The 16,494-nt window shown below is 45.3% G+C and overlaps 1 protein-coding gene across 2 annotated transcripts in view; it reads left to right on the forward strand.

Moving 5' to 3' along the window:
* SYN3 (synapsin III) overlaps nucleotides 1-16,494 on the forward strand; it is a 183,101-nt gene that overhangs the window by 7,438 nt on the left and 159,169 nt on the right. For both annotated transcript variants that reach the window (XM_075501708.1, XM_075501700.1), the window contains exon 2: nucleotides 6,331-6,388. In XM_075501708.1, the coding sequence (XP_075357823.1) occupies nucleotides 6,331-6,388 (58 nt within the window). The remainder of the gene's footprint in view (nucleotides 1-6,330; nucleotides 6,389-16,494) is intronic.

Here is a 16,494-nt window from a genome sequence, read left to right on the forward strand (position 1 = left end):
TCCAGTGCAGGTACCCTTTCCTTCTTTCTGCGCTTGCCTCTGGTCCATTTAACCTGTAATTCAGACCTTGTTTTCTGAGGTGCCGAAGCACACATCCATCGTGCTTATTCACCATCTTTAGCATCCTGACACTCCCCACCCCTGGCCCAAGGTACTCTTACAGAATAAATATTAACTACCAACCAGTCCATCCCACAGCTGAACAGTGCATAAAGGTCTCTGGACCAAAGCAGATGTGGACAAAAGCTCCAGTAGGTTGCAGACCTTGGTGTTCGTGGAGTGATTTTTCTCTTCCCTATGCCCTGGGCAGTCAAGACTTGACCATCTCAAAAGTCCTTACTATTTGCAGCTGGGAATTGCTAAACTGGGGAGAAGTGGTGAAGGGGTTGAGGGATGGCCCCTGAAAGGAAAACCTTTCTTGTTTTCACCCCTGAAGAAAAAGGGCACAAATGCATCTCTCCTCCCCCCTCCCCTCCCCACTGCCTTTATAGCGTGTAGGGGCTGGGGGGGTCGGGGCATTCCAGTGGCTGCTGGCCAGTATCCTGGAAACTGCCTCCTTTTTCCCAGTCTCAGCCCCTTTTATGAAGGAGACAATGCAGACATACAGTGAGTGCCTTGTGCATCACTTGGGCCCCCAGGCCCTTTGACACGGGGATTTCATACAGTGGCTAACCCCCCCCCCCCCCCTCCCTGAGGTCCCCCCACACCCAAACCAGGGGCTTCAGCCTCGCCTTTTCCAGGCTGATCCAGAAAGAAATTACATGCCTTATTTTCCCAAGGGGCTTGAGAGAAATATGTGTAATGTGATTCCAGGGAAATCATTCAGATAATTCCATAATTTACCCGTGGATCCCTTTTGGTTTATTTATCCATGTCTCCTCTTCACCATTTGTGTCCCTCTTTCTTCCACCCACTCCCTTGCCCACCTCTCCCCAAGAGTCCTGCACATTTCCCCTCTCCTCAGCATGTTTTGCTCTGGCCCCTCCGCAGGATGGGAGAGGCTGCTTCCCGCTCCGGATGAGGAGTGGTCTCCATCCAAAGTGTGGCTTGGCTATCTTTGCTTGTTGTGTCTTGCTCCAGAGGCACAAGCTCAGTCAGAGGATTTGGAGGAATTTGCTATTACAAAATCCCGGTGCCCCTGTTTGGCATTCTCTCGGTGATACTGAGGCCGTTTCTGAGGTGAAGGTACAAGCCTGCTCCTCGGTTTGTAGCTCAAGGTCTCTGTCGAACAGTGATGCCCGAAAAAGTGCCTGGGTTCATTCACATCACAGGGGATTTGGGCTCAAGCTTATTTGTTCGTCTGAAGGATGGCTTCCCAGTTACTCCAAGACATACTATCAGCAATTGCAACGACATTTGCTATGTCAACTCCACTGAGGTGTCTCACAGGAAGATTTGAGCTATATTTCTTTGATCTCTTCCTATCCTAGAAAATAGCTTCATACAGGAGCCATTTTACAGGATACCCTGAAGAAGTCCCATGAATTTAATACAAAATACCAGCCTGTGCCCAAAGCTGCATAATGTGTCATAACCTCTGCTTCACACAGCTAATGGACCTGGAGGAACAGCTTTAAGCTTTGAATCACAGCACTCCTCCAGTCCATCACAATCACTTCAGATCTCTTGTCGCTCCTGGCTACTCCCTTCCCAACGCTGAAGCTGGTGTTCTGCACCTTTTCTTACATGGGCTGCTGTCCAGTGGCACTGTACCTCGGGAAGAGCTCCTTGGGCACTTTCTCTAGCTATTGTTTGATACCTGGGCACCTTTTCCTATTCCTCACCTGTGCAGAGCATTTTCCAGCCTGGCAGAAGTTGTGCAGATCCCTGCTGCATCCCTGATGGCTCTGTTTCCCACAGATCCAGAGGAAAACACTGAAGCAGTCCTCTGAAGCAGCTTGGATATGCTGCTTTGCACCGAGAGAAAAAAAAGCAGAGGGAAGAGAGAAGAAATAACTCCAGGAGAGACAGTACAAGCTCTGCACAAATAGCTTCTCCTGTATTCCTGTGCTGAGCATGTGTATCGGCTGATGGGCTGAGCACTAATTGCACCTACTTTTGTTTTAAAGCGGAAAGAGAACAAGGCAGATGTAACTAACTGGCTATTTATCATACAGAGAGAAATTGCAAGATGATCTGTGCTCTCCTAACAGAAGTAGCTTGTGAGTTTTGGCCCTTTGCTGCTGATTCTGGAAGCCCCTACTCCACGTGTGGGAGTTGCTTCTCTTGTGCCATGTTTCCGCGTGACGCAGGAGCAGCACAGCGGTGCAGGAGCAGCACAGCGGTGCAGGCTGGCCCCAGCTCCCGTACCTGTAGCCCACTGGCCCAGCTCTACCTCCCCTGGGCCTGGTGACACGCGAGGCTTTGACAGGGGACTTGGTGCCCCATGAGGACTGGATCCTTGTGTTTGCAGACTATGGGCGTTAGTACGAAGGTGCAGGGGAGCATGCCGATTCGGGCAGCCATTGCATAGGTGCGGTACAAGCTGTCCCAGCTGTCAGTGACACCAGAGGGACAAAGTCTGGTGTTCAAGTGTCTTACAGGTGTGTTTGCAGTCTTGGATCAGTGCTGGCATCCCTTGCTCAGCCAGATGCTTTGCAAACACCTAAGGGCACTAATGTTATACATGGACTTTCTGTGAACTCTCTCTTATGTAGGTAATTGGAGGTGAATTGATCATTTATTTTTCCCTGCTGCTATTAAGGATACACTCCGTATCTGACAGAAAATTGTATATATGCTTCCTCCAGCCATGGTCTCTGAGGCAGACTGGGACTGTTTCATGGAAGCTCTGGAAAATAAGCTTTTATTCTTTCCAAATTACTTCATAAGAAGAGGCATCAGGTTTCTTGTGGCCCTGTAATCATGTCAGGGCTGAGGCAGAAAGCAGAAGTTATGTTTGTCTGATGCCCTTACACCCAGCAAATACGTCCTTTTCCAGAGCATGCGGCTTCTTCATCGCAAAGAGAGAGGGGTTCAGGGCAAGCTTTGTCCCTGGAAGCCAGGGCAGATCTTTGGCTGTTTATTATGGTGCTTCCTCCCTCCCAGCCAGCGCAGCCACATTTAAATGCATTGCCTAGCACTGTAAATCCCACCCAGGAACTGCTCTTGAGCATGGCCCTGCAGTTTTCTTCAGTCAAAACATGTTTACATGCTAATTTACTGAGATCACAGCAACCGCACCACCCCATCTGCGCCCTGCCTAGCCAAATTATAACGCTGTGTTCTGGCGGGTTGAACATCTGACATGCTTTAAAATAAAGGGATGGCCAGCCAAGTGGTGGTCAGTGCTGCAGGCTGCCCAGGAGAGGGGCTGTGTTTGCGTGACCAGTGCCTTGTCCGGTGTCCCAAGCTGGGGGATGCCAGACAGCCCCTCTCCCGGGGCAATGAGCTGCTCCTCTGATCACTGGCAGTTGGTGTGGGACACCACAGAAGTGAACGGGGACACTTCTGAGGCTCCCCAGCAAGGCTTTTCACTGGTCTTCTGGGTGCCACACCCCGGCTGCACTACAGGCTGTCTAGATAACCCTGCAGCATGTCACTTCCTAGGCAGAAACCTGGAAGAGCCTTGCTCAGGTGCTTTTGGGGCAGAGACCATCCACAAATGTCTTGCACAGTCTCACCTGCCAAAAACATCCATCTTTCTTTCTCCTGCATCCCCACCAAAGCAGTGCGGTCTTCCTTTCCTCCATCCCACATCCACTGTAGGGACCATAAGCCATTTTATACATTGCACAATAGTGACCAAAAGACTCTCCCTCTTGCAACAGAGGCATCATGATGTTTCCGCAGCATCAGCAATGATTCCAGCTTGCTTGAAATTTCAGGAGCTCCAGGGTGAGGCTAAAGCCATTTTTCATTTCAGCATGATAGCCTCTACTGCCCAGGGGCTCCAAAACCCCAGGTGCACATTGAAAACATCACTCCATCCATTTCAGTGATGTTTCAGTAAGAAGTGTTTCATTCTTACCCTGGGCTGTGTCAAAATGATGGGCTGACCAAAATATTTGGCTGCAAATTGCTTAGCACCTGTAGTCTTCAGAGACACTTGGAGCAAGTTAACCCTCCTGGGGGGCTATCCTTGAAAGAAAGTGATGTATTGTGCTGTTAAAAGAAAGTTATCTGAGACATGGGATGAGACAACCTGTGTGGAAAGAGCGATAAGAAGGAGATGCCACGCGGTATCTAAGTCAAGGTCCCTTGCTTTACTCCAGCGACTCCTCACGCTGGATGTGCCCTCTGTGTGACTACCCGTGAGAGAGCCAGTATTGTAGAGATGGGAGAGAGGATTTTTTTAACTGTGTGAAAGCTAATTTCCTGGACTCGGCAGTAGAAGCCTCTTTGCTCCATCTGTACTGGGCTGAAGACTGTGGTTAATCACACTTCATTACAAGCTGAAGCAAAGCAGCACCAAGGAGTTTGCAACCAGCTGGTCGGCAAAGAGGAGAGGCCATGGAGGGAGGAAGTGTGTTTCATAAATGTGGGTAAGGAGTATACATTATGAGCATGCTGGGAATAAAAACAAGCTTGTACCAGTGAATACTGCGCCTCGAATTTCAGACCAGTTCCTGTGGGCCCACTTAAAGCTTATTCCAGTTTTTGAGAAGTCACTGGTTCCAGCAATATCCCCAATGTTTAAGAGCGAGGAATGTTGCCAGACCCTCTAGAGCCATGCCTCCAGAAATACGATGGAATTATTAAGTGCATTTAGCGTTGCTGTTTATTGTTAGAGGCATGATGTCTCAGCTTGCCTGTTGAGTTGGGTTTTTTTCATGCAACACTCATAAATTCAAGTCAGTGAGGAAAAATGGCCAGAGCTCTGCTTTTTATACTGGACAGGGGTTGTCCGAGCCACTTGGTCTTGGTCACACCTGGCTGCTACACTGTCCCTCACTGACATCTATGCAGAGGTCTTATTAGCACCATACTGATGGATGGGCTGTCTGGGAAGGGAAGCGTGATACAGCCTTCAGATACCCTCATTAGAATGAAGTGGAAAACTTTTGACATTTTTTATGTCTTTTTCTAATAAAATGAAAACTTTTGACTTGGTTTTGAGCCAGAATGGCAAAACAAAACAACTTTTTTATTTACATTTTACATTTCTAGGGTAGGCAAGCATTCAGCTGAAAACTGGTGTGTTTCAGCCATGGGGAAAATTGCCTTCCTACTGTCTCTCCTTTTTTTATTGGAGCAAATAGACACATAGTAAAAATGTGAGCCAGCTTCTTTTTTTGCTAATACTATAAAATAGGGAGCAAAGCCGGCTTCCCCTCATTTTCCTTTACTTCTTTATTCTGTCCTCTCTTTGCCAATTGGAAACAGAACGCAGAGAGTTACTTTGCCTCTGGAAACAGCTCTTGCAGGGCTTAACTGTGTTTTCAATGCCTTCCAAATAGAAGAGCTTTTTGGAACCTATATGGTCTTCCTGAAGTTTTAGGGGGGAAGTCTGAGAAAATAAATTACTATTTTCTTCTGTCAAGCTTGTTTGGCAAGGGGAAGAATTGGGGAGAAATATTCACGGGGGAAATTATATTGACAATTTCCCTGCTGACTAATCAATAAGGGGCATTATACACAAGTATGAATAAAAAAGCTAAAACTGCCTGCCCTTTTCCTATGCTTTCTTCTCCAACACTACTGTCAGCCTCCCCCTCTCATGGACAACCGATCCTTCTGAAAATACTTTGTTGTCTGCACAGCATAGGCAGCTAGGAGCAGAGGTGGTGTGGAAGGTATATGTCCTTCTCATGACACAGTTCAACTCCAAAGCAAACACAGTTTCTCAGTTCAGGAGAAGAGGTCCTTCATTAGTGACACTGTAGATGCAGATACTGTTTCTCTAAATCAGTAGCAGAAAGACAGAATCGAAAAGCAGCTCTGTAGTGAGAGAGCAAGAGAACAGGCTTCACAAGTACTTCAGCTGTGATGATAAAGATCCTTGCTCAACATCAGAAGAAGTTTCCGATGCCATGCCATATGTTGCTCTCCTTCTTTTACAGAGTAAAGATTGAATATTAAATGAGATATAGCAAGGAATCATTGATTAGAGTTGTTGCTCTGGAAAAGATTAGGAGAGCATTTGGTTTTCAGTTTGAAAAGAAAATTAAAAAGTCACAAGCCTTGAAGGAACTTTCCAATGTGGTTTTCATCTGGCTTGGCAGGTTTCTCCTGGAGAACAAAAAGCTGAAAGAAGATAGAAATTAGGAAAACATGCTGTGACCCGGATAGAAATTCTTCAGCAAAAAGGGAAATGCAGAAGCAAAACAGTATGTAATGAAAACAAAAAATGTTCTTTAACCATGTCTGTCTCTCTCGTTTCTTCTGCAGGGCCAAATATTTCCAGGGGAAGAAGGTGAATGGAGAATTTGATATCCGAGTGGAACAGGTCAGTGACAACTGAATTTGGCTCTAAGAAATGTGGACAGGGTTGAGGTCTTAACGACAGATAATCTGTGGATATTTCTTCTCATGAAGAAAGGAACTCATGAGGAGTTTTAAGACGTCCATTTTATAGAACTGTGGAAGCTATAAATGAAAACATCTTATTGGGCCATCCCTTCATCCTCCCTACCTTTGCAGAATCAGTTGCTATTTCACCTTAAAATGAAATTTTCTGTTCTAGTGATGGGATTATAATTTCTTCCATTGGAAGACTACCTCACAGCTCCGTACATATGCCTGAAAAGGTGCAAAGCCAGTATGCCACAGTATATGTTGGTGATGTTATGTTCTACATGCAAGCTATAGAAGTCTTCTGACTTACCCTGATTTAAGCCTAAAACCTTTGGTTTAAGTATGCAAAATAACTACATATGGCAAAATCTTTTTATCTGTTGAAAGTCCATAGGAACAGTAAGGAGGTTCATGGCCTGTTTTCTGATGTGCTGTGCAGAGCATTGGACAAATTCTCTGTTAGCCTTGACACCAGCCATTTATTTCAGTTGAAAACTCTTCATGTTGGGGTCTGTCCCCTCCTCTCTGTGCTGGTGTAGTGTCTGTCAAAATGAAGTCCCAGTATTGACTGGGACATTCAAAGACTGAGACTTTGAATGCTGTTGCCAAAGAAGAAATGATTATTAATAATCATCTGCAGGTGCCTAACTTGAAAGCAAGCATAAGAAGATTGAGAGATGTAGAGATGAGCTGGTGATCCTGAAGGAATCATATGCTTGTTTTATACTCATTAGGGCTATAAAACTGCTTGGATGGATAAAGAGAGCTGGTGAATGTTGTTTGAATAACCTGATATTTTCTGTCTTTATAAACCTGGTGATTCTGCATCATGTGTGTGTGTCTGTGCGCGCGCACACGTGTGTGTGAGTGTGTGTATAGAATTATTAATGCAGTGGTTTTGAAGACTTTCTCAGGACCCATTGCCCTTGATAAGGTGTTCCTTTTCTTTTCAAAGGGGTTCTGTCCAGTTGCCTAGGACTATACATGAGCACACACGTTCTGAACAAAGGCTGTGTCTGGGACAGAAAAGTTAGCAAGTCATTTTTTTGCAACTGTAATACTATGAACATTTCATTTTCCTCTTTTTATTGGTATTACATTTGTCAGTACTGGGTCGTATTAGCAAGAACAATTCTCACTTGCACTTTCTTATCAAAGTCTTTATTTTGCTGCCTGCCTCAGTAAATGTCCTAAAAGAGAACAGGGAAAAAAAAAAAAAAGAAAATCACACTTCTCACATAGAAGCATGGAATCAAATAATAATTCAGATTTGCCCTTCAAACGTCTGATCCAACCCACTCTGCTGCTCAAAGCAGGGTCAGCTTCAAAGCTAGACCTGGTACTCTTCAAGATGACCTGTTAATTATTTCCTAAGCCTCCAGCCTCTGCCTTTCCCCTCGTAGTCCTTCTCCTCAAATGTTATTGCACTTGAGGTCCTTATAAAGGAACTATCTTCAAATGGTTGGTGAGTGGAGAAGGGCAGAAGTGGACTCTTGATCCCTGATGGGTTAAACCCAGTAATGACCCTCGTCATCGTCACTAGGTAGCTTATCACATTTCCCCAAGGACTCTTTCAGGGAGGCTTTCCCTGCCTGTCTTTTGAAATCCTTCACATAGGCTGAATGTCCATGTTTGAGATGAGGCACCAAATTCCTCCAAGCAAAGGCCATAAGGCTGGTATGACTCTGCTGGTGAGGACCATTGCCAAGCCCCTTGCAGCCTTCTTTAAATACTCAACATAGTGACTGCAGCATTGCCCAAGGGAATGAACTGGAAGCAATGCCCAAGGAGAGTTGAGGAACAATGAACAAGGGCTTCGGCTGCTTCCCCTTGCCCCCTCCCTGCCCCTCAGATCAGGCAGCTGAGCCTTCACGTAGAGGGCAGGGAACTGCTCTTGACTCCACCAGACCTTGAAAGCAGAAGGGATGATCACTTTCCCCAGCTGGATCATCTCTGTCAAGGGAAACACAGAAGCTGCATTGTCACAGGCAGTCCTCAAATCTGACCTCAGGCCTCTCTGCATATCGCTGAGGCCAAGAGAGGGGCACTTCTTTCTTCAAACTCTGGCTTTTTGTCCCCTTCTTTTTTTGCCTATCCATCCTTGCTCAGTATTTCTTGGTATTTAATTTTCATTCGTTGTTCCTACCCTGATTATCTGGAGCCTTCCTCACTTCTTCATCCTCTTCCTCAAGCACAATCCAGGAGGCTAAACTGTTGTGGAACAGGTCCCCTGAGGCTGAACGCCGCCCCTCTCGACCTGAAGAACAAATGTTCTTCCACAGTCCCCTTATGGGGAAAAAAAAAAAAAAGCAGGGAATAACTGTATTTACCAGCCTGGTCCACAACTTTCTCTTTGAGTTCCCAGCTCACCAATCTTCATTACTATAACTGTCCCATGAGCGGCACACAGACTGTGCCGTGGTGCACAAGCCCTAACCTGGCTGTTCAGTTCTGAATAAACTCTGCATCAGATCAAGGTTTGACTCTTAGGCACCCCTTGAGCCACTTGGTCTGCTCAGTAAATTCATTTAGTTTTTCAGTTTTCCATTTGATCCTGCTTCAGATAACCACATATTATTGACTCAGCCAGAAATACAGTTTGCCTTAGGAAATTTTTTTATATTTTACAGGAAAAAAACACTTTTGATCTGAAAAGCTAAATAACAAAAAAGTTTGAATGGCAGAAAGCAGTGAAAGGAAATATCCAGATGTTAAATACTCTTGAAAAACCACATTGGGAAAAAGCAACTGCCCTATTTTTTCTAACTGTGCTAATTTTTTTGCCATTCTTCCAGGATGCTCTGTAGTTGGTTTAAACTGAAGGAAGAGTTTGCCTTGTTGCTTTCTCTCTTCTTTCATCTCTATCTCTATTACATCTTAAGCCTTTCTTAGCAAGCCATTTCAGCAATCTTTGGGGGGAAGCAGAGCAGGATAGTAGGTGATACTTTTTTTAAAGTCATGACATCACTTATTTGTAATGGAGCAGGAGTGCTGAAAGCAGCGCTGTCTCTCCCTCTCTCAGCAGCAGGAAGTCGCTTATCTAATCTGGTTATACACCCCTACCAGCTCTCTGAGCTGCCTCTCCCCCTTGGCTGTTGTCCGAGGAATGCAAGACGTATGTGATCATGCTGTCTCGCTCCGTCTATCCCCCACACCCAGCACTGTGGAAGGCATTGGCTGATTTCACCCGAATTGGAGAAACAGGCAGAAGTTTCAAGATACTAAGTTTCTACAAGAGGTGAATTCAGTTCGTATTAGACACTGGATAATCCACAGGGAAGAGACTGTTAAATGCCATCCTGCTTCTCAGGGAGCTGCTTCTGTAAGTCTCAGCTTGTATGAAAATAGGTTTTATGGACTCTCGAAGAAGGTTTTCTGGTTCTTTAACAGAGAAATGAATTGCATGACCTCAGTACCACCCCCAGGCCCTTGTTCTTCAGCTAGGTCCATTACCACTAGCAAGAGACAAAAGACACTGTGGGCACCGCCTGATGCCAGTGAATATAAGAGAGTTGTCAGGGATACTGCAGTGGGTACACCATCTCCAGCCTCTGCTGTCTCCTGTCATTCATTAAAATGAACATGAGGCCTGACTTTGTTTCCACCTTTGTTTCTTCTCTTCTAATCTTCAGCATAACACCCAAAACATATTCATTAATGTGCTTTAGAGGCTGCGGGATTTATTATTGCCCACCCTTCACTGAAACCCAGGCATGCAATGCCATTGCCTTCTCCCGGCTGGCTGCAGGGGGGAGAGGTGCAGGGCTGAGTGAGGGCTGGGGCAGTGGGAAGCAAGTGCAAGTGCTCTCCTGAATCAGGGCCCCTTTTTCTTTGGAGGCAGTTTGGATTACATTTTGATTATTTAGATATTTTTCCAAAGTCCTTCTGTAGCAATGATAGTAATTCACAAGACTGAATGAAACACTGATCAAAAAGTAAAAATCTATTTGACCTATTCCCATTAAAACCCTGATGATTTAAATTTTACTCAGTGTGGGTAAACCCCTAAGCTTTAAGGAGCAGCTGAGCTTAAAAATACTATCACTATTTTATGCTAAAAATAAGGTTCTTAGATTTTTTGATCCATGTTATTGCTTTTACTTGCCTTGTGATTTCTAGCTTTGAGAACTGCAGTGTATACATCTCCAGTTCTTTTCTCTAGAAATACAAACACTAAAGAAATTCTTTTAGAAATAAAAAATATGTTTGATTACATGGCTCTAAGGCTAAGCTGAGCTTAAAGAAGAATCTTAGAGTGCCACAGGAGTTGACCACATTGCTTTTAGTCTCTCCCAAAATTAATTTTGCTTTTACCTTCTCAGTCCTTCACTGGCCAGAGGACAGGCGGCATTAGGAAACACAGTATATTCAGGAAGAAACGGAATTATACCATATATAACCATAATATGGTAACCCCCATACAATTATACCATATTAAACCATTGACAGGCCTTATGTTCTGTCAAATGTTTTCCATCACTAGAGGCAACTGGTAGTAATTCAGCACCTCCTTCCCCACCCTCTCTGCCCTGTCCCAGCGAAAACTAAGCCTTGCATGCTCTAAGAATTTCATGTGACTCTGGGGTTTCCCATATGGATCATAACATACCCCAGGTGTGGGTGTCCTTGGGCGTTAGGCATGCCCCGTGCACAAGGGGGATGCTGCATGGCCCCGCGTCCCCAGCACACCCAGGTACAAGCAGAAGAGGGCAGGAGAGCTGGGGCTGAGACCCGGGCAACCACAGACCCATCGGACAGACTGTGACACTGTGGGTGGTGGCCAGATGAGTGGGACACTTGCCACCTGTCTGGTAGAGAGATGCCCACAAAGCAGGAGACGTGCAGAGCAGGGTCACTGGGATGACCACAGAGACCTGACTTGTGAGAGGAGTCTGAAAGAGCTGAGTTTGTTTATCCTGCCAAAACACAGGCTAAAGGAGGCATGGCTGCTTTTAATAAATACACTGGTTTAAGAAAGGGTTTCGTGACATGGTGCCTGCAGTAGCAAGGGGTTAGGCCCTATGGCTCTGGTGGGCTTTTCCAGTCCTGTGCCCTGCATTGACCGATGAGAGCCCAGGAGGCAGAGAGGAGAGCACAGACCTACCTGGCAAGAGCAAGCAGCACTTCTTGGAGAGAGTCTGCCACCTTCGGGGGTGTACCTTACCTTCAGATATTTCCCAAAGGAATTTTAATATATTGAGACATCTTTCCTGGCATTCCCTAATTGATGGTGGAGAGGGGTGAAAAGGGTGAAGGGGGAGTGATGAGGCCAAAAGGTTCATCTAAATTTTTATCCCTGTTGTTTGTCCACCCGTCTCCTTCCCACCATTTCCTGCTGTGATGAGGTGGGTCCGTCTGTCCGTCTGACACGCATTCTTCTCGCACAACTCATTCACTTGTTCCCGCTGCCTGGTTTATTTTCAGGGAATGATTATTCATTGAACTCCTATGTACATGCTTCTGGAAAAGTCTTGTGGTATAGATTATTACTCCATTGGCAGCATTGTCAGGAAAAAAGTTGTACTTGGCACTCACAGAAGATAATTGTAATACAAATCATAAATTCCAGCTCCATTGTACTTCCCGTCCTAAAGAGATATTTTCATGTGCAGCATAAAGTGGTCCTTTCAAAAGGTAGAGTCTGTGTCATGATTTAACCCCAGCCAGCAACTAAGCACCACAGAGCCACTCGCTCTCTCCATCCCGGTGGGATGGGGAAGACAATCAGAAGAATAAAAGTGAGAAAACTCGTGGGTTGAGATAAAGACAGTTTAATAAGTAAAGCAAAAGCTGCACACGCAAGCAAAGCAAAAAAAGGAATTCATTCACTGCTTCCCACGGGCAGGCAGGTGTTCAGCCATCTCCAGGAAAGCAGGGCTCCATCACGCGTAACAGTTACTTGGGAAGACAAAGGCCATCACTCCAAACATCCCCCCCTTCCTTCTTCTTCCCCAGCTTTATATGCTGAGCATGACGTCATATGGTATGGAATATGCCTTTGGTCAGTTGGGGTCAGCTGTCCCAGCCGTGTCCCCTCCCAACTTCTTGTGCACCCCCAGCCTCCTCGCTGGTGGGGTGGGGTGAGAAGCAGAAAAGGCCTCGACTCTGTGTAAGCACCGCTGAGCAGTAACGAAAACATCTCTGTGTTATCAACACTGTTTCCAGCACAAATCCAAAACATAGCCCCATATTAGCTACTAGGAAGAAAATTAACTCTATTCCAGCCAAAACCAGCACAGACTGATAGACCCATGTGGGATGAGAGGAAAATTAGCCTCTCATCGAATAACTGTATAATTTTTATTCATTATATGCTTAGGGTTTTTTTTTTCCAACTGAAAGCCAGAAAGCACTTCAAGAACAGCAACAGCAGTTCTCATAGCTTTGCCATATACAAGCATTCAGAAAAGATGAATAAAGAGAACTGGAAAAATAGCAAGAATGATTCAAAAATCATTAATTTCTTCAATAAATATTATCTTAAATTTTTGTTTGTTTGTTTGTTTTCCATTGGCTTTTGGAGGCTTACAGAGTTCATGTTTTTGAGCTATGTCCTGGGATCAAAAGGTTTAGAAATGTGTTTTTGCTAGAGCTCCAATTTTTGGGCAGTCACACAACTTCTGAAAAGAAAATTTAAGGGGAAATTCCAAATGCCATCAGAGCTGAGGCACCAAAAATCACTCACACAAGTCAAGGCATGTGGACCTTCCAGCATCAGTGCTGTCTGTAGGCTACGAGCATGCATCCCAGCTTCAGGACTTGTGAAGAGCAGTTGTGGAAGCTCCCCTTGGAGCCGCACAGCAGCATTCCCATCACAGCTGGACCCTCTCCATCCTTTTCTCCCAGAGAGCAATCCCAGTACTGGGGGAAGGTGGGGAGCAGGGTGCCTCCCCAAGAGAAAATGTCTCAGGAAAGAGACATGGGGAATCAGGGTGTGTAATCTCCAATCCTGCATGCATGTGCACACCAAGCACGCACAGCCCCAGCCCTCCCTCTGTTCACATCCATAAGATCTGTTCACCCTTCTGCCTGTGCAGGATTTAGGGTTTGCTTACTTCCCCCCCTGAAATGCTTGTAATGGTTGTAGTGAAATGTGCTGTTACAGGAATGCAGTCCGGTGCCTGCCAAAGGCTTTCTTTCCTTGTACATATTGGAAGATCTACCAAAAACTAAAGCATGAAATCCACTGAGGAATGTATGTGATTTGATTAGACAGTAGTAATTCCTCATCCCAAGTGCCTAAGCCATGACACGGACCAGCCTGTTATTCTGACTGCATTTTGTGCCACGGGGCAGGGGGAGAAAAACAGAAATGTAGTGGTAACTGGTGAGGAGTTTCAGGAGCAAGACCAGGACAGTGGAGAGCCTTGGTCAGAGCAAAACCAGTGGGTAGGAGAGAGCCAAAGGAGACAGAGACTGGGGAGCTCTGGCCACGTGAGAGACCCAGTGCCCTGCAAGCCACCTGTGGCTCCAGTGCCACAAGTCAATCCACCTTCCTCCATGCCCATGTGGGTGAGAGGAACTGGTCAGTGTAATTACCAAACTTGTGCTTAGGATCCTAATGCGAGTACTCTGCATTGCCTTATGGAAAGCTGCATACTGTAGCGTGCTGTGATTTATGTGATGGAATAATCTCCCAAAATGCCAGTGTATGTGTTACAGTGCACGGTGTGTTGCACTGAGGAAAGTGCAAAGGTTCCCTGGCAGTGCTGAAACCCCCCCTGCTATTTATGTATATGTGCTATATATATGCAAATGGGGGGTATGTACACAAATATTCACACAGAAGTCTAATATAACTTCGTGTCTCCCTTTCAAGCAATAACCAACCTGAGTAGCTTTTAGTTAGGTTATGTACAGGTGAGGGCTTAGAAAGTTCAGTAGCTCAAAAAAACCCAATGTGCTTGTCACTGCATGGACACACTAAGCCTGCTTGCTTTAAAAAAAAAACCAAACAGCCACCATGCCCCCAAAACACAAGCCCAAAAACCTGTCTTGCATCCCTATTCCTGCATTCCTGTGCCACAGTGAAGATGAACTGACCCTTAGCATCTGCTCAAGGAGCAAACTGGGACACTTTCCTGGGGTTCCCATGCAGGGAGAAGTTTAATAAGGACATCTGCCAGATACCAAACTTATCACAGGATGGTTGAGGCTGGAAGGCACATCTGGATATATCATAGTCCCATAACCTGCTCTGAGCAAGTTCACCTAGAGCATTGTGCCCAGGACCATGGCCAATAAAGGTTTTAATATCTCCAGGGATGGAGACTCCACAGCCTCTCTGGACAACCCGTTCCAGTGTTTGACCATCATTACAATAAAAAGGGTGTTTTCTTGGGTTTACATGTAATTTAGTGTATTTTATTTTGTGCCCATTGTCCTTTGTCCTTTCCCTGGGCACCACTGAGAAGAAAGTGGCATCTTCTTTACTACCTCCCATCAGGTTTTTATAGACATTGACAAACCTCCCCCTTATGCATCAGTCATCAATGGCAGATGCACAAGAGAGGGAACTGAAGGCAAGTCAGTAGCCTGGACAAAGCAATGCAAGGATTACAGTGGATCTCAGCTAGAATATGAGTTAAAAAATAGTCACGTTGCTGCACATATGACAAATCCATACTGGAACATATGGACAGCAATATTATATGTAAGGAGAGTGGCCTTAGATTTTTCTTACTCAACAATGGTCAGGTTTCTGCTGAAGGATCATGGTGAGATGGGCCATTACAACTCAAGAAAGTTGCAGACCTGTCAGAGAGGATCCCAGTGACAGCAACAACATTGATCACTGTGCTGAAAAACATCACCTACAAGAAAATCTTACAAGAATGGGGTTGTTTTTGTCTAGGGAAAAAAAGGAACAAGGAAGGGTAAGTCTTCAAGCAGTAAGTCTTCAGGTTCCGCAGGAGAAAGTACTGGACAAAAAAATTACAGTCTTAAAAAGTAAGGTGAGAGATTTAGGTTGGACACTGGGAAAACTTTCCAAGGTTGTTAAGGCACAGATTGCCTGAGGAGGTTCCTCATCTGTGGAAGATACAAGAAGGTTATGTAGCATCTGTACACAATGGCAGAGGTAGAGCTGATCCTGCCTTAGGGAAGAGAGACAGACTGTGATGTCTTGAAGTCCTTCCAACCCAACTTTCTGTTATTCTATGAAAGAAATGCTTAAAACCCACCTTGAACATGTGTTTCCCATGAAGCATTAAAAGGTATGGCTACCAAGCCAGGCATTTCTACTATGGCATGATTTAAAATGCAAAAATCCTCCTTGTTTTATTATCAGCAAACAGAAACAGAAACTCTAAAATAGCTCACCAAAAAGATCTCCAGCACCTAGAGAACACTGATGGGAGAAACTGAGAGTAGTTTAAGATTTAGTCCAAATAATCTGGAGAGATTTCTGAATCTGAATACCTGAAATGGGCATTTTTAACAGAACTATCCTCAAAATATCTGTGGGCATCCTCCCAAATCTGGGCCTCACAGAGGTACAAAATATTTCTACTCCCACAGTCTGTATTATGTTATTCTTCAAGACGGATTGTGTCACGTTTGTCACACATGGTTCGCTCTTGCCCTAAATGTTTTTGCAGCCACTGGCACCATTGCAAAGCAAGTATAAAACACCATCACGCTAATGTAATGCCGCCTTCTATTCAATGAGTCTTAACGCAAATGACTCTGCAAGGCCAGAGGGAGCTGGGCTCTCCTGTTTTATGCACAGTTACCTGTCACTCTATCTGCATGGGCTGCTTTCAAAGACCTCTTTGTCTGCAAGGTAAACGCAGGCTGGAGATGATCTCAGACTTTAAATCCCAGCCAAGGGAAGTCATCAGGCTACAAAACCCACAAAGTTAAAAATACAGGGAGCACTGGAAAATCAACAGGAAACAATTTCTGCTGACTGAAGTGTTCAGCCTTCTTCCAACGCCAGCTAGCAGCGGCCTGTCGGATAGGACAAAGCAGCTACATGAAAGTAGCAGTGGTCCTTAACTTAGCCTGTTAAAGCAGGAGAGAAAGCCAGGAACAGAT

Source organism: Mycteria americana, chromosome 1, assembly GCF_035582795.1.
Source record: "Mycteria americana isolate JAX WOST 10 ecotype Jacksonville Zoo and Gardens chromosome 1, USCA_MyAme_1.0, whole genome shotgun sequence".
Taxonomy (NCBI): Eukaryota; Metazoa; Chordata; class Aves; order Ciconiiformes; family Ciconiidae; genus Mycteria; species Mycteria americana.